Genomic DNA, 19,418 nt, shown 5'->3' on the forward strand with positions numbered 1-19,418 from the left:
GAGAATTTAGTCAAAACACTAAATTCAGTATACAAAGACAGCGTTCAAGCCAGTTTTAACTTATGGTCTGTGAGTTGTTAGAAATAAAACAGTTGAACAAACACTAGAGATGACAGATAGTTATGAGAATAAAATTGCAGAGTGAACAGATAACATCAAAGGCAGACTCATATGAAAAAAAAATGAAGATATGAATTTGATATCATTCAAGAATGTTGTCAAACTTCTTTCTATTGTGTGAGGAAGGATAATCTAAGGTGCTAATTTCCTCCCCTTGTTAAGTGATCAAAACAGACATTTGATGGCAAAAATTGATCCGGAGGAAGACAAAGATCTAGGGGGACTGATGTAATTAAAGGTGCTTTGGAAGACTAAAATGTTAGATGCAATGATATGAAGACCTGATAAATATGATTAATTTACATGAAAACTGTTAACAAGAATCTAGTAACAATGCAATCTTAATCATGTAGTACTATAATAGTATTTGCCCACACATGGCATTTATTTGCTATAGGTCCTTCTGCCTCTCATGTGTGGGAGTAAAATAAAAAAAAATCCCATATTTCTTGAGGGATACATATCAGGAATCTGATGATAATAATGATGTAATCAATAAAAGATTACAATGTTTTTTTTTTTTGAGAACATTCAGTTTTTATATAAGCTGATGATGATACCCCCCCCTCGCAGAAGACTATGAAAACCAACTACCAGGTATAACTACAGATTAAATTAATCTTTCAAATATAATTTTACCACTACTCTGAAGTAGTATGCGAGCTTTGCTTCTATTATAGGTAAGAAATGCAACATGAAACTATGAAGTGATTTAGTATTAGCATCAGCTAAAAGGTTATATACTTTTTGAGTGATGATAATAAAATACTAAGCACATAATATCTTTCAAGTGAAGATGTGTCTACTTTCAAAATGCTTTCCTATCCTTAACAGAATTCTAAATATTGTTACTCAGTATTCATATATTGTATTCAAGAATCCACTTTTCTTTTCAGATGACAGAAGAGAAAAGTGAATTATGCCATCATTATCATTAGCCATGTTCTGTCCATTGCTGGACAATGGCTTCCCTCAAAGTTTGCCATTCATTTCTATCTTGAGCTTTTCTGAATTCTACTGAATTCCAGCCATATCTTTAATCTCATCCTCACACCATCTTTTGGTCTTACTGTAACTCTCTTTCCATCTCTGGGATACCATTCAAATATCAACTTTGACCATTTTTGAATGTTACATCTTGTAATATGACCTGCCCATTTGGATCATTTAATGGCAATTATAATGTCTCTCACCCTAGTCAAAACTCTGATCCAAATACTGCACTTTCTATCTAGAATGGTAATACCAAGTAATGATCTTTCCATTTTCCTGTGGGTTGTCCTCAAATTGTTGGTCAATTTTTATGTCAAAATCCAGAGTCCAAAAAAAAAAATTAAAATATGAAAAAAAATATTAATAATTTCATAGAAACATATAAATCCTAAACCCTAGGAGCTTCTTAGCTCAGCAGTATCACTGATGTTTTTTGGCTGGAAAGACCCTAGTTCAAATCTCATCTGTAATGTAAAAACCTTTATAATGCATTTTTTTAAATGAAGATGAATTAGTCAGTCTAATATGGAAGTGGTAGGGTCTCCCTTTCTAGAAACTCCAGTTTTTCATCCTACAAAACAGGTAATCCAGTCAGAAGAACATACACAATTATAGACATAATACTGGCCTCATAGCCTTAAGTGGTTCAGCAATAATTCCAAGCACCAACGTAAACTCCATTTCTGTATTAAACTTGAGAATGAACCTTTACAAGAACATTATTAGATATCAATGATATGAACACTTGTAAAACACTATATGCACTTAACGCCAATACAATACTTATTTTTAAACATATTTCTTCAAAAGAGTTCATGTCACTATATATTGCAAGTCACTATAAATAAACTAAAATACTTACCAATTACTTCAACTCGAAGATTTGTTAACTGTTCCTTATCATCTTTCAAGGTATATTCCTTCTCCAAGGGAGAAAGAATATAACCAAATGGTCTAGTATTCAGCACATGCATTTTTGCTGCTGTAATATAAAAGCAAAAACAGAAAATTGTTAAAAGTGTCATTATTTTATCTTTTATGTGAATCCTACTTTTTTGAACATAAATGGAAAAAGGAGTTAGTTCAAGTTTCCTGTAGTTTTGGTAACTGGAAAGAGATGAGGTTTGGTGTGCATGTGTATGTAAAAAACAGAGATTGAATCAGGTTTTTATCTTTTTGTTGTTGTTGTTTTTTTGTTTTAATAAAAATGAAATGCAGATGAAATGAATAAGGAAAACAAATGTGTGTTGAATTTAGAGTTAAAAATGCTAAATGATAGTAGCTTTCCAAATGATAGTAGTTTACTATGCATATTTTAACAAATTTAGAAGAAAGTTGTGGAAGTGGCATGGAAATATGTCTATAAATACAGCAGATATCAGTGACCAACTCATACCTCCCTTCTAAACCAACCATATTAGAAAAATTTTAGAGCACGATTTTAAGAATGATACTCAAATGATATCTTACATGGAATTTGCAGGAATTAATTACCCAGAAGAAATAAACTTCAGGTTATACTCTTGAAATATAGTATAATTTTCATAATATTCTCTGTGATCTAGTGCCAATCTGACATTAGGATATTTTCTCAAAAAAGCACACATTTTAATGAGAATTTGGTCATACCATTACATTGCCAACACACACCATGTAATGACATGTGACCATCAATTGGAAGTGGCCCTCATATATTCTCTTAGATTTAGGAAGATTAAATTACAAAACAAATCGCTTGCTTTGCTTCAAAATTCAGGTTACCATAAATGCATTTTACCTATGAGATCACATGATCTATTAACATATCCAGTATTTTAGATGAAATGAAAAGTATTCAGCTCTCTGGTCAACTTACCTTATGAAACTTTCATAGTTTCTACAATCAGCTTTGAAATAATGCTGGATCTAATATCCACTTGATTTATATAATTTTACAGCACCAAACAGAAGCCTTTTGGCTCTTTATTTTAGTATTAATTTTAATCACCAACCAAGCGTTCGCTTATGAAAAATACATTTCTCTGACATTTCAAGTTCCTTAGTACTGAATGAGAATTTTGCTCCCTTAAGGTTTCTACTTCATCTCCGAGGAGAACCAACCAGTTCAAACAGCTGTCAGATTAGTGAAACCTTATCAAAATGGACCAATAAAAGGCAAATACAGTAAAACCCCAATTTTACATTCCCGCAATTTATGTTTTCCTGCCATTTATGTCATTTTCCGTTGGTTCCTTCTTAAGGCCTATTCTTACGATATATTGTTTTCCCACCATTAACAACTTGATGTGGACATTATTTCCCGTGATTTGTGTTTTTTTTTTTCTCAGGTGGCAATACTGATTTTCAAATCTTCTGCCAAAATCTGCCCATTTCTGTTCCAAGATGGCATTGCTTTTGGCTGTAGTTTCGTTTCCGCCATGATCCTGAAAGCCTCTATTTGACGTGAATCCAGCTTGTTCTACACCAAGCTTTTCTTCCACAATTCTTCTCAACCGTTTCTCATATCTTACCAGGAACACTCAGTAGGGATATACCTCTGTAAGTCTCACATTCAGTTTTATTTCCCTTTTTATATATAGGTACTATGAGAGCTCTACTCCAATCATCAGGAATTCGTCCCTCTGTCCAGGCATTCTGAACTATGCAGTGCAGCCACTGTAAGACTTTTATACCACCATACTTCAGCATTTCTGGTCGAATATCATCTACTCCTGCTGCCTTTCCACATTTCAAGCCTTTGATGGCTTTTTCTACAACCTGACTGTATGCATGTTGAGTGTTTTTTACCACTGTGCTACACTGCTTGTTTCATTTATCAATTTTTCGAAGTAATTACTCCATACTTCAAGGATATCTCTTTCTCCAATTTTCATGTCACGTTTATCATCTCTAATTCCTTTTACAACACTCTTTCCTCCATTTCTGAGCTTCTTCAACAACCTCCAGAATATTTTGCCACCTTCTTGATATTTATTTTCTATGTTCTTGCCAAAGTCCTCTCATGACTTGTGTTTAGCTAGTTTTACATAGTGTTTAGCTTTCTTACATTTGTCTCTGTATTCTCTAAGAGCATAAGCTGATTTATTTGCCAGGAACTTTTGATATGCTTTCTTCTTTTCCTTCAATGCCTCTTTAACTTCCTGTGTCCACCATGGAGTTCTGATCTTTCTATCCTTGCAGATAACCTCACCACATGCCTCTGGTTGAATCAATCAGTGTTTTCTGGGCTTGCCACTGAATCTCCAAGGTTTGGTTCCTGTTCTCAAACTCTTTCATTTTTTCTTCAGTCATGTTTGTGTATTTTAGTCTACAGTTCACATCTGAGAGCTGCTCAACTTTTATTCGCTTTAAAACTTTCTTACATGTTATTCTTTTCAATATGAAATTCAATTTTATTCTGCTCAAGACTAAATAATGATCACTTCCAATTTCAAATCCTCTGTACACTCTGGTATCCTGCATCAGGGAGAAAACATCACTATCAACAATAACATAGTCAATGAGACTTTTCTTATTCCTTGCCTCTTCTCTCCATGTGAATTTGTGCACATTTTTATGTTGGAACATGGTGTTAGTAATAACCAATCCATGTCCTGAGCAGAAATCCAACAGATATTTGTCATTATTATTAGCTTTGCTCTTTTCTCCAAATTTTCCCAAAATATTTTTGTATGTCTGACAATCATTTCCTACTCTGCTATTTAGATCCCCAACAAGGACTAACTTTTGCTTTTTCATTGCGTCAGTTGCTTTTTCTAAAGCCTGAAAAAAATTCCTCCACTTCTACCTTAGCAGAACCTTCTGTGGGACCATAGGCACAAATAAGTCTCATTGTCCAATTCTTCATTCTCATATTTGTCCACATTACTCTACTTGAGACTGCCTGCCATTCAAGAAGATTAGCCTCATATTTTGTGTTGAATACTATGGCTACTCCTTCTTTTCCTTGATTGTCATTGCCTGAATAACATTTTGTATTTATTGCTCAGAAAGATCTCACCAGTTTTTGTCTTTTTTTGTTTCGGTCACCCCTATTATGTCGATCTGATACTTATCTAATTCCTCAGCTAGCTCCATTTCTTTGCCATTCAGGCTTCTTATGTTGATAGTACTGATCTTTAACTCTGGTGATGTTGAGTTGGGGTGTGTTTTCAGATTTGTTCCAGTAGCTGACTTTTCGCTGTTCACCCTGGTTCCCTGCCGAAAACAACGGGGGCCTTGTTTAACCGGGCAACACCCCAGCCGGCATGAAATTTTGTCATGTTGTACCATCATTTTGTATTTTGGTTTAACCAATAAGAATACAAATTAGTCGGCTAAATCCCAAATTGCCAGCCCATCCTCATTCGTTCAGTATCCAGGTAGATGCCCAACAGGGTGCACCACGAGAAGGTGCACCCTGTTGGACATTAGGTCAGAAGCCCTGGTCGGTTCTCCGCATTCCTTTAAAGGCTATGTGGAAGTCTCCTCTCAGTTATACAGCTTTGTCCCTTAAGCACCCCTCAAAATTTCCTAAACTTTCAGAATGAACAACCACCATTAAGTTAGGTCATTATAAAGGACCCTGGAGTGCTCCTTGAGTAAGCATTCATGCTTAAAACAACTTCTGTAGATGCGCTTCATGTCTTTTAGAAGGATCCCATTTTCAGTGCCAAAGCCGTACTAAGCTAGATAATGTGTGATTCTTCATAATGGATGTAGTTTTGGTACCACTTCGAAAGGTAACAGTTTGGGCAAAATGGCTGTTCTTGAGTTAGTGAATGCCAAAACTACACTGGTTAGTGTAAATTTCACATGTCTGATCTAGCTCAACATAGATTAATGATGAAAATAGGTTAATATGGAAATACATGAAGCTCATTCATAGAAGTTGTTTATTTATTCAAGGAGAGCTTTGAGGCCCTAATTAATGATCTAATTTAAATCATCATCATACGTATCAAGGATTTAGGCCTAGCATGGCCTGTTCCGGCCTTATAAGTCATCGTTGAATCGTTTAAGAGGACGTCCTGGTTTTCTTTTTCCTAATGGCTTGTACTTTAAGGCTTGTTTTGGTAATCTTTCTGTTTTCATTCTTTGAACGTGTTCCATCCATTTATGTTTATATTTTTTAATTTTTTCTATTACTTGGTTTAATTCTTTCCTAATATCTTCATTTCTTTTGTGATCTAATTTAAATCAGAATGATAATTTGTCTATACTGAAGGCTTAAGAAGATTTTTTAAATGAAATGAATTTAGTTAACTTTTTTTTTTTAATTATTCATTAAACTTCATTCAATCTCTTGAACATATATTTTTATGTTCTTTTTGTAGAAATGTGTCATTGTGAAGGTACTGAAGAAGTTGTCAAGAGCAAAATACAGGAATGAATAGATGAAAAGGATACTATATGGGGGGAAGCAACATGGTTTTGTGAAGGGTAGGTCATGCCTCAGTAACCTGCTCATATTTTATAAATACAGTGACAGCTGAGCTGAATAAATTTAGATAATGGGTTTACAGTTGAGACTACTGGACTTTGCAAAAGCTTTGACAGGATACCACATGGAATTCTAATCAATAAACTGCAGAACATGGGGAGATATCAGAGAGTAGTTTATGTAGGAATAGAGTCCAGAAGAAGGTCTGTGACTAATGGCATGACATAGGGCCCTGTTCCTGGGCTGCTACTATTTAATTTATACATTAATGATACAGGATAGTAGTATCTGAGAGGAATTGTTCAGTTGTTTGCTGATAATGCAAAACTGAGTAGAGCAAATAGGTAATACAGATGATGTTAAAATTTTGCAGGAGGATTCAGATAGAGTGGCAGCCTGAAAAAAAGAGAATGGATGTCATTTAAATGTGGCAAAGTGTAAGGTTATGCATTTTGGGGTGAAAAGATAACCAGCTGTATACCACATTGATGGAACTGTACTCCAGGAAATTGACAAAGCCAGAAATTTGGGAGTGTTAGTGGATAGGGAGTTAATTTGTACATAAATTATATAGGAAATGGCTTGAAGGGAGATATTCAGTTGTTTGCTGATGATGCAAATTAGCGCAATAAAAAATCAAGCCGATGTTGAGAATTTGCAGGATGATTTAAATAAGCTGGCAAAATGGGCAAAAGGTAATGGATGTCAGTTCAACGTGGAAAAGTGCAAAGTTATGCATTTTGTGATTAAAAGATTACCAACTGTATACTACATTGATGGAACGGTACTCCAAGAGATTGATGAAGCTAAGGAATTGTGGATGTTGGTGGATAGGGGAGATGAAGTTCAGAGAAGTTAAGGTGTCCAAGATTGTACATAGGATTACTTGGTTATTGAAGAATACACTAACATCTAGAGATAAAGAGGTTATTATTCCACTTTATAAAGCGTTGATACTTCCACATTTGGATGACTGTGCTCAAGTATGGTCACATGAATTCCTTGGAGATGAGGAGGTTGTGGAGAGGGTTCATAGGAGAGTGACAAAGTTGGTGAGTGATGTAAAAAACGATCCTTACATTGATAGATTGACAGCTTGTGGATTGCAGAGGTTGGTTTATAGGCGGAGAAGAGGAGATATGATAGAAACATTTAAATTACTAAAAGGTTTTTATAAGATTGATGCAGGGGAAATATTTCAGCTGTGTGACAGTGATGGAAGAACAAAAGGTCATCCTGGAAATTAAGGAAAAGTGTGGTTAACAAAGGTGTGAGAATGAGGTTTTTCATAGGGTGGTGAATGAGTGGAATGCATTGCCTGACTCAGTTGTGAATTCTTCAGCTGTAAATGAATTCAAGAAGAGATATGATAGATATTGTTTTGATAGTTTGGGTCCCCTGCGATGAGTCTACTGACTCCATGGAGATACCCGATAATAATAAAGTTTAGAGGGGACACATAGCAAAAGTGGCTAAAGCAGCTCACTGGATTACTTGGTTACTCAAGAATACTTAGAGATGAGCAGAGACAAGGAGGTTATTATTCCTCTTTATAGAACCTTGATAACACCCCATCTTGACTACCGCATACAGATCTGGTCATCTGGGTTTCTTGGCAATGAGGAAAAGGTGGAGAAGATCCAGAGGCAAGTGACTAAGATAGCAGCATGTCTATGGAATGAATCTTATGAGAACAGGTTGAAGATTTGTGGGTTATAGAAATTGGTTGACATGTAGAAAAGGAGTGATATGATTAAGACATACAAATTACTGAAGTGTTTTTACAAGATTAATACAGAGAAAATTTTTCAGAACAGGCCTGATGGTGGGAGAACTAGGGGCCATCCTTGGAAACTGAGCAAGAGTATAGTTAGCAAGGGTGTTAGAACTAGATTTTTTTTGCTTGGAGAGTGGTGAATGAGTGGAATAGGTTGCCAGAGTCTGTTGGGAGTGCCATGATTGAATGAGTTCAAAGCAAAGTATGATATATACTGTGCAAATGTTTGGTAGTGCTTGGTTTGATGTTTAGGGCTTTCCTCAACGAGTCTAAATACTCCATGGAGTAGCCTGTCATAATAAAATATATCAAGTTCATCATCAGGAATACATATATATGAACTAAAATGGAGGCTACATCACAATGCACATTAGTAAACTATGACATAACTGCTCTGTTAACTATTTAAACTAGCCTGGTGAAGGAAAGAAGACAGGAAAAGTAAAATTTAAATAAAATAATTTATATATATATGTATATATAAAAAATAAAATTTTGCTTAGCAGGATCTTGTCAGGATCAGATTTTCACTTTAAGATGAATGGTTGAGAAATCAATGTAACATAATAAGGTTTCCTAAGTTTAGTAGATCTGGGAAAAGCTGTTCAAACACTGAAGTTATATGGGGGGGGGGGGAATAGGATACAGATCCATACACTGTATCTGAGATGCAAGTCAGCAGTTAGCAATGGAATTACAGGAGGATGTCAAATCAGCTATAAGACAGGGTAGCATGCTCCACTGTTATTCATCTATATAGATCACTTATGAAGGAAAGTGGCATTAAGTCTGGCATCAAAATCGGAAATATTCAACTAAGCTCAACTATATCCAGATGAAGTTACATTCCTAAATAAATGCACGTCTTTAGCTATCGCTAATAGCTTCTATAGAATAAGTTCAGCAATATTTCAGTTATTCAGGCACAAATTTTACTGGAAATGGCAAATTAAATTTGGAAACAGACAAGAGAATAAGAAAAGCTGAGAGAGCCTGTTAAAGAAGCTTTTATGAAATAAGAGAGAAATTAGTCAAAATACTAAACTAACAGTATTTCTAGCAAAAAACAGGGTAGCGAACAAATGACATCAATAGCAGATATAAAAAATGAAATATGAGACAAGAATGTGGGAGAAGAGCTAATCTAAGGCAGTGTCTCATGCTGGTATGGCCTTAGAGGAAGACAGAATTACAGTGTCCTAAAGAGACAAAAATATAAGTAAAAACTGACAGTATTGGAGTCCAGAGAAATAACAGATTCATCTGAAGGAAAATTAATGAGGGGGAGGGGGGCTAGTAATAATGTCAGCTTTATCATGTAAAACTATCATCCTGTGCACTCCTGGAGAGTACACAGCAAGAATTTAACGATGATGGTGGTGGACTGAGTGCTGAAATATTCAATTTTAAATATAAATAAATGTTTACTATATCACAAACCCATTTGATTAATTCTTTTTCCTTATTCTACTACAGACAGTGTTCCAAACTCAAGTTTCTTCTAGTACATAGTATACTTGTATGATGAAATCAATAAGTAATCATGGTCAGAGATAACAAAGGGTTCCATTTTTCCTTGCCTAGCATGCAAGAAAAAATGGACCTGTCACTTGTTTACTTCTCCTGTCACAGTCAAGTAACATAACTTGTTTGAAACCTAATGTAATGTTCTGCTATGTTGCATGTGTTCTTCTGGCCAGTTGCCTACTTTGCAGGATAAAAACCCTGTCACCATTGAGAATGGCTAACTCAGCTTCAGCTGAAACCTCAGATAGTTTTCCACATCTTAGGATAAGAACACCCATCTTTCTTACCAAAGGGCATCATTGAAACTGACTGAGCTACAGAGACTCCAACAAAAACAAATAATAGCAATGCCATTTTTTGAACTGCAGAAGCAGATAAAATCTAACTAGAACTTTTAGCTGGTTTACTCCAAGCATTTTTTATAAAGTAGATACATAATCTAAACAGAGTAAAAAGCAATCAAGATCTAAAATGGATATCTCAAGACAGGTGAGAATATGGAATACCATAAAACACAACAAATCTTTCAATTCCAATAAGAAAAAATATTGTGACAGCAGATGAACCTTTAGCATATAATTTATATTTCAACAATGTTGAAGATGACTTGTCAGAGGCATAGCTAGGGAGGGGCAGAGGGGGCAGTCTGCTGCAGGCAGCACTTTGAACCTTTTTGAACTTTTGCAGTTAATTCTAAAATACAGTCTTGAGAACTCACTTCAAATTATTGTAATACTACTGCGAATTTTCCTCACAATTGCTGTAGGTGTTGCTAGTTATGAGAAGAGTTTTTCTAAATAAAATAGATTAACAATTACCTACATTATTATGAAATAGACTTCGCCAATGTCATCAATGATTTTGCTAATTCAGAAAAGCAAGAAAAATAACTTTTTAGAATGTTGAAATTAAAGTTTTACTTCAAAAATAAATACTGTTTTAATTTATTTCCCTACCAATACGTTGTTTTGACTTTTTATGGGCATTTTTTGGTGTGTATTGAGAGGAGCGGCAAACTCAGTGACTGCCACGGGTGGCAAAAGCTCTAGCTACACAACTGTGCCTTGTTGTGGCTTCCTTTTCTTTTTAAACCAATACAATATTTTAAAGCACACTGTTAAATTATTCAGTCTCATTCAAGTATACTACATCCTTTACATTTGTAGTAACCCCATGAAAATTAAAAGTGCAGTAAATAATAAGTGAACTAAAACATATACTGGAATATTAATTAAGAGAAACTTTAATAAATACTTCCTATATTTCAGCAATGTTACATTGCCATCATCATGGGAACATACAACTATGACACATGCACCACAAAAAGCAAATGAGGCAGAAGAGAGAAAACTAATGCTGTTCCTAGAGTCCTAAAGGTGTCACCTAGTGGACTATTTGGGTTGTCTTCGCTGTTGGGCTGCAGTTCTCAAGATGCAAGCTTCCCAAATTTGGGGCAGTCTCATGCACCCAAATTTGTTGAGGTTTGTAAAGGTTTTTAAAGCTGAGGCTGATTCCACGAACAATCGTTCGTATTTAAATTTGCTGCAGTGTAATAACGTGGCTTTCTTCCAACGTATTCAGTGATGGATATTCAGAGCATGGTCTGCAAGTCCAGAGTGGCTGTATTGGTGAAGCCGGAAGTAGTGTTTGTGTTCCGATATCCTGACATTTGCTGTCCTGCCTGTTTGGCCAAAGTAGGACAGTTTACAGCTGCAAGGGACCTGGTATCCTCCAGGTAGGTCTAGGGGAAGTGGCTGGTCTTTGGTGGAGCAGATAAGGGATGCCAATTTCTTATATGATTTGTAAGAAGAAGTCAGGTCATATTTTTTTAAGATTTTGGTAACTTTTCAGAGGTGCCCCGGATATAGGGAATAGTGATGGATTTAGTGTAATCTTTGTTATGAAGGGGGGGGGAGGGATTGTAGGGGGGCTGGTTTTAATATTTTTTGGGGGTTGTAGCCATTGGCTAAAAAAGTGTTAAGGATGTGGTTAGTTCAGTGGTTAGGACATTGTCATCTGAACAGATTAATTTTACCCTATTATATAGTGTTTTTATAACCCCATATTGTTGTGAGGGTGGGGGGGATTGCTGGTGATTGTATCTGCTGTATGGGTAGGTTTTCTATAAACAGAGAAAGCTAAGGATCCATCAGGCTGGCGAGTGATTAGAGTGTCTAGTAAAGGGAGAACTGTTGTTTTCCTCTTTTTCCAAGGTGAACTGGATTCTGGGGTGTTGGTTGTTTAAGTGTGTTAAGGAGTGGAGTGTATCAACGTAGCAAAGCCAAACAGTGGGTTTCTGTGGGGCTGAGTTTAAGGCTTTCTCTTCAAAAGTCTCCATAAAGAAGTTGGCCAGGGGTGGGGAGAGAGTGGTGAACCCATGGCTATCCCCTCTATCTGTTTGTAGAATTTTCTTTGCCAAATGAAATAGCCTGAGTTCATTATGAACTGAAATAGGGCTGAGATATCGGGAAAAAATTTGGTTTGGATGAGCGCTCTACGGAGATTCTAGCGAATTTAATATGGCAAACTAAAGCTGAAGTTATCGAGACAACTAAATCTTCTTAAAATGCTGTCGGGATAAGGTAATCCCAAATTGTGTGAAATTAAAGCACCGGTTTTCTTCATACAAGACTCTCCGCATTTATAACCGTGCTAGCTTCGACCTACTATGAGAACAAATTACCACTACGTGCGCTCTTCTGGCCGACATAAACAAATCTATTCGGGCGCTAGAGGAGGAGCTTTCCACCACGCTGAACAACGACCTTTGGACGATTCTCTATGAAGTCTCATGTGCTTCTGCAGCGAAAGAATTTGAAAAGATACGAAGTCAGCACATCAAAAAATTAGAAAACTCGAAAAAGGACTATCTCCAAACCTCAACAACCACTCAACACTATAATTAACCTGTCTTCCATTACTTTGAAGCCTAAGGCACTCAACACACTGGCACGTGACCACAATTTTGCCATAACTCCTAAGAAAATAACAGCCGAAGAAATAATGATTCAAATACAATGTGGTATCTGCAACCTTCCAAACCACATCTCCAACAATATCAGACTGGATGTAGCCAGTGTTCTCACGAAAGCAAGACCACCAAAAACCAACCTATCAATAGTGAATATAAAGCTCTGCAGGAAATGAAGAAACACAAAGAAATAGTAATCAGTAAAGCAGATAAGGGAAATGTCACTGTGGTTCTCAACCAAACTGACTATACAGTCGAGCTTAATGCTTTATTGTTAGATTGGGCTACCTACCTCCCTATTGAATATAATCACACCAGCTCCCAAATCAGAACACTCCAAAGCCTCCTTAAAAAGGTCACTTCTTGGCCTGTGTAAGTTCCTAACAAACTAAAACCCTTTAATCTAGACCCCTCCAAATATATGGACTTCCAAAAATACATAAACAAAATGTGCCATTACGTCCCATAGTGGATGACATTGATTCCCCACATACAAATTAGCTAAACATTTAACCAAAGCACTCACACACTAAACTGGCAACATACCATCACAAAAAAAATCTTGGCCCACTTCAAAGCCAGTATAGAAAACCTGTCACTCCAACATACTGAAGTAATGGTCAGTTTGACGTCTCCTCCCTATTCACAAATTTCCCACTCAAGGAAACCTTAGAGCTCATCCAAGCCATATTTCCTCCCGATATCTCAGCCCCATTTCAATTCACATTGAACTCAGGCTATTTTCTTTGCCAGGAAAATTCTACAAACAGATAGAGGGGATAGTCATAGGTTCACCACTCTCCCCACCCCTGGCCGACTTCTTCATGGAGACTTTTGAAGAGAAAGCCTTAAACTCAGCCCCACAGAAACCCCTGTTTGGCTTCGCTACATTGATGATGTGTTTGCTATTTGGGCCACATGGCTCAGATACACTCCATCTTAACACATTTAAACAACCAACACCCCAGAATCCAGTTCACCTTGGAGAACAATAGTTCTCCCTTTCCTAGACATGTTAAATGAGTTTTTTATATCGGTTTTTGGGATACTGTTGAAGGTTGTGGGTACTGCTGCTTGAACATTTTCAATGGTATCGTATCGCTTTCCTTTCATCATCAAATGAAGTCCAGGGAAGAGAAAGAAGTCACAGGGTGCTAAATCAGGTGAATACGGTGAGTGATCCAACACACAAACTTGGTTGTTGCTCAAAAACTGTCTCACAATGTTCGAACAATGAGATGGTGCATTATCATGCAAAAGTGACCAGCTGCCTGCATCGTGATATTCATGCCGTACACGACGAATTCTCGCTATCAATTGCTTCAAAACTTCGAGATTAAACTCACAATTGAATGTTTGGCCAGGCGGAATGAATTCTTTGTGGATAATGCCCTTGGAATTGTAGAAACAAATCAGCATTGTCTTTACTTTTGACTTCTCCAAGCGACTTTTTTTCGGATGCCCCCCTCTTCTGGTGGTCTCCACTCAGCACTCTGTTTCGGGCTCATACTCAAAACACCGCGTTGTTTCATCACAGTAAAGATTGTTTCAAGGAAGTCTGAGTCCTTACGAGCAGTTTTAATGAGGTCCTTGCAGTGTTCAATTCGATACATTTTCTGGTCGTCAGTCAACTTGTGGGGAACAAATCGCGAATTCAATTTACGAAGGTCCAAACTCTCGGTCAAAATGTTGTGCACAGTTGATTTTGGAATCCCAAATTCATCTTCAATCAGTCTCAAGGACGATTTCAGGTTTTCTTTGACGAAATCACGCACTTTTTGGATATTAACTTCACTCAGTCCAGTTTTTGGACTGCTCGGCTTTTCGTTGTCCTCAAGCATCTCACGACCACTTTGAAATTGCTTAAACCAATCGTAAACTTGAGTATGGAGAAGCATTCATCATTGTATGCTTTTTAAGTTTTGGTGAAACTTTTACCAAGTTTAACACAACAGTTCATCGCAGATCTCTGTTTGTAACTCATTTTCCGACCATTCATCAAAACACACTGTCACTCTTGGCACTATAACTCGGCTTCTAATGAAACAATGTCATAAACAGTTGACAGAACACTAATGAAGGTTGCTGCTTTTGAAAACAAAAGCAGCAATCTTCATTAGTAAAGGTTGCTGCTTTCGTTTTCAAAAAAGATGGCACCACTAGTTTCTTCTATTTTCGAAAAGTTCAGTTTCTTTTTGGACAGAGAGTGTAATTAAATGATATTAATACAAATTTTAGTACTACTGTTTCATCAAAACATTTTTCCATACTGTTTTTAATCATTTTACTGAACACTGTGATCCATAAAGATAACAATAGAGGTAGTACACTACTCTGCCTTACATGATTTAATATTAAATGATCTTCCTGTACCCTTTTTCAAATCTAACTGTATCTTTACTCATGCATGCTATATTTCAGCGTTTAATGATTTTTTTTTTTTTTCAATCACAGAACTTAAGCAAACTGAGACATTCAATGATTTTACTAAGCCTCTTCTCAATTATGCTTGCACAAATCAACATTGTCTTTACTTTTGACTTCTCCAAGCGACTTTTTTTTCGGATGCCCCTCTTCTGGTGGTCTCCACTCAGCACTCTGTTTCGGGCTCATACTCAAAACACCGCGTTGTTTCATCAACAGTAACGATCGTTTCAAGGAAGTTGGAGTCCTTACGAGCAGTTTTAATGAGGTCCTTGCAGTATTCAATTCGATACATTTTTTTGGTCGTCAGTCAACTTACTGACACACCAATCTCATGTTTATTTTTGGAGACAGCTACTTTAAGACCATTTTAGATGTCAATTAACCTTTTCACAACTAAGCTCAAATTATCTTTTAACAATTCCCAAGTATAATTTTGCATTAAAAAATCTGTGCCAAAATGATTTTTAAACATGTTTGAATTTTGTGGGCATGTGTGACATCCATTAAGATTAATATAATTCAGTTCAACTCAAGTACTTCTCTGTCTGCATATGCTATCTGAAGGAAAATGTTTGTACTGGTGCAAACAGCAGAAACAATCTTGCAGCACATGTTCCCACATGATTTATGTCTTCCCAGGCATAGTAAAAATAATGGGATGAATGCAGGCTGACTACAAGTCATAAAATTGCATGAAATTATTAAGAAAGTGAAACAGACCAAACAGCCATTAATGCTGTCTCGTTGTGAAATAGAATACAATAAGAATAAGGGAGTAGTTCTTCCCAGGTCGAACATAATGAGTAGTTCTACTGAATGGTTGTTTAAGGCCTTGAAGTGGGCAGAGCAAATTCTTCATTTAACTATTGCATATAAAAGTTCTAAATTCTCAAATATCATAGAAAGTAAAAACAGGGAAAAGCATAATTCTTGCAAATTTTCAAATGATTCAATGAGATTAATTTTTCACAACTTCCACACACTAACAGCAACCACTAAAATGAGGTGTGCATTACCTGGTGACTAACCCTTCAGAATGAAATGAAGACACTACCAATCCCGGTTTCCCTTTCCTGCACCAATAAAGAAATATCCCACTAGGTACCTCCCACCCAATGGTGAGTAGCTGCAGACTGGACAAAATAGAATATTATTTAATAAAAACTCCTCCAACCATAGTACAGCACCCCTAATCATTTTCTGTAGAACTCTTATTGATATATATCATTCAAAATTGTGGGAGGGAGGGAAGTGTCTTGGGCAAGTAAATTTTTTGCAGTGTGTGTATTCCCCTTACAAAAAAGTATCACACAATGGGCAAATTTTGAAAGAATGATAGAAGTAATTAAGAATATTTAGTACTGTATAAAACTCAACTCACAATAAAACATAAATGCCATGATTTTGGTTACACTTGTTTTGAAAACAGTCGAAGGTTTTGCACATATTTTTTAATTATAAATTATAAAAGAAAATTTAAATAGAGTGCAAGGAGAGTTTGCATGGCTTCTATTTTCTCAGCAATGAAAATGTTGATATATTATGGTTACTAGTATATTATTCATATTCCTCATCTAAAAATATAGTGTTTTTTTTCTTATGCATGATTCTAGTATAGTATGACCTCTGGTGATTCTTACTTTGTATATTTTCTTTGAAGGACTCTGATGGAAAGTGGAAGGGTGGAATTATGGGAAGAGACTCAGTCAAGTAAATTTTTTGCAGTGTGTGTGTGTATTTATTCTAAGAAATGTATCAACTTAATATTAGGATTTCATGATTTAAAAAAAAATGTCCCTAACATATTCTATGATTAGCTAATACCTACCAGAAACTTTAGCAGAATGTGAAAATGCAATAATATCATCTTTAGGGCCAAAATAATCTCTCAGTTTGTTGGGATCAAACGTTATATAAGCTGATTCTTTTCTATGTAAATCTACTAGAACTGCAGAATGAACCATAGGAACTTCAAAACAGCCTATTTTTTCTCTTTCCAGAATTGGCATATAGTCTTCTGTTCTTTTATAATAACCCTAAAAAGTACAATCAATTACATTTCATTAAAAAAAATTTAACACAGTCTTTCGATAAAGTTTCAATACACATAGAATATGATAATTATTATGACCAAGTTACAGGACATTTTTTTCAGCTATTACTTTTTGTCCAAAGTATTGGATCTCACATTGATATGGGATACTATTGGCACCTTGAAAAAGGATCCCAGTGATCCTTAATTTGTCTGAAGAAATTGAAGACTTTCTCCAGAAGATTTTAAACTATTCTGATTGTGTTGTTTCAGGAGTGAGCACAGTTTATCAATTGTAACTGTGATATAAGGTAAAGATATGGTGCATATATATAGTTATATATATATATAGTTTGTTCAAAAAAATTTACTAGAGCCTCTTCTTCCAGATGCTGTGTTCGTCCTGGGGACAAAATTTCCTTTGTCCAGGAGGCTAAAGTTTTGAAAGATGGTGGATTTTTTTTTCACTTGGTTAGACTATAAATTATATATTTAGTTTAATCCTTTATCCAAGTGTAAGCAAACAAAGTTTACACCTGAAGTATCTAAAGGATTAAACTAAATATATAATTTATAGTCTAACCAAGTGAAAAAAACTTCCAACATCTTTCTCTAATTCAGAATAATTTAATAATAAGGTGTGACACCTTTTGGCAACTGGCATATGAAAATATAAGTTCTGCATTGCTTCAACCGTGGTATCACCTCTGGGTCTGACTCCCACTGAAGAGACCTCAATAAAGGTCAAAACCGGTCTGGGTATTAACCCTTTCCATAGTGCATAGCATTATACATGTCCGCAAGGAAATGTGTTTTGCATTATGGGATACTAAGGAAAGTGATGTGAACTCAGTCCACCTTTCCCATGAGTTGTCCCAGTCTTGACGATACTTCAGACACAAACTTTGTTTGCTTACACTTGGATAAAGGGTTAAACTAAATATATAATTTAAAGTTTTGAAAATTCTAATTTTTTGGGCAGGATGGCAATGTGAAGTGGCATATAAGTATCTGCCACTGTGTGTGAGCTTCTGATAATGGTAGCTTGAGCTAGTGAAACATCAGATTGTAAATACTTAATTTAGTTATTAAACTGGTTATTTCATTCCTGTCGTTATATAGTTTATTCTCGAAATTTCAACATGAATTAGCATTTGTCTTCTTTTAACTGATTCATGAATTTATAGTAACTTAGTTAAGTGCAATGTAGTATTGTTCCATAAGTGGCAAGTGAATTATTTTAATTGTCATATGAAGCTGCAGTTTGTCTCATAAATATATAACAGTGCAGACTTTTGCTGTGGATATATGTATGTAAATAAAATTTGCTAAACAAACATTCACTCTGCTAACCAAAAAGAGTTAATGTTTGTTTTGTAGTCTTAATTTTAGAATGAATACACATTTTACATTTGATGTACAGGAAGTACATCAAATGTAAAGTGGAATTGTGGTTGGACTGAGTTCTCTCCATAAGTTGTGGTAGGTATGCTCAGTTTAAGAAAATGCTTTAAAGATCTTATTCAATGCCATTTGCTATCCTAATGATGTGCAAGAAATCTAGAGACCATGCAAGTGATGGTTATTTTTGTTTCAGAACATCTTCAGGTTTTCTGTACAGTTTAAATATATAATACCCAAACTTGCAAAGAGCCATGACACAAACCTCATGACAGTACATCATCTGAAATACATGGAATGTGAATGAAGACAGCTGTAAGTGTAGCTGTGGAGTTGAAAATGTAGCATCACATACAAACCTGATCTGAATTTTCTGAGAACAATTCATTTGATAACTATAGCAGAGTTGAATGATTATGTCTCAAGGGATCTGAATCTTACCAAAGCACAAGACAAAATCTTAAAATCAGGCTGCAACATTGAAATAAAATCACCTTGAAAAGAGCATGAAGATCACTCTGTTAAAAACATCAGCAAAATTTAGAATTTTTTTTCTATGAGGGATGTTTGTTTCACAACGTTTATGTTAACCTTATGTTTTGTAATAATGTTAGGAAATTGATGAAGTTGGGAAGAAAACATAATGAATATTTGTTCACAGATGCATCAAGACTTAGTTTGGAGGCTATGCTTCTACATAATGAAATAAATATTCTTCTATTTTCAGGTAGCATATGCTATCCTGAAG

At 35.6% G+C, this 19,418-nt stretch overlaps 1 protein-coding gene across 1 annotated transcript in view; it reads right to left on the reverse strand.

Annotated features, from left to right (window-relative positions):
- Positions 1–19,418, reverse strand: part of LOC150095481 (glycosyltransferase 25 family member-like) — a 218,152-nt gene that overhangs the window by 108,554 nt on the left and 90,180 nt on the right. The window contains exons 5-6 of the mRNA XM_090410197.1: positions 17,066–17,273; positions 1,976–2,095 (exon numbers count right to left, since the gene is read on the reverse strand). Of these exons, the coding sequence (XP_090266323.1) occupies positions 1,976–2,095; positions 17,066–17,273 (328 nt within the window). The remainder of the gene's footprint in view (positions 1–1,975; positions 2,096–17,065; positions 17,274–19,418) is intronic.

The sequence above is a fragment of the Typopeltis vanoorti genome, chromosome 20 (genome assembly GCF_054136105.1).
Source record: "Typopeltis vanoorti isolate ZY-2024b chromosome 20, IOZ_Tvanoo_1.0, whole genome shotgun sequence".
Classification (NCBI taxonomy): domain Eukaryota; kingdom Metazoa; phylum Arthropoda; class Arachnida; order Uropygi; family Thelyphonidae; genus Typopeltis; species Typopeltis vanoorti.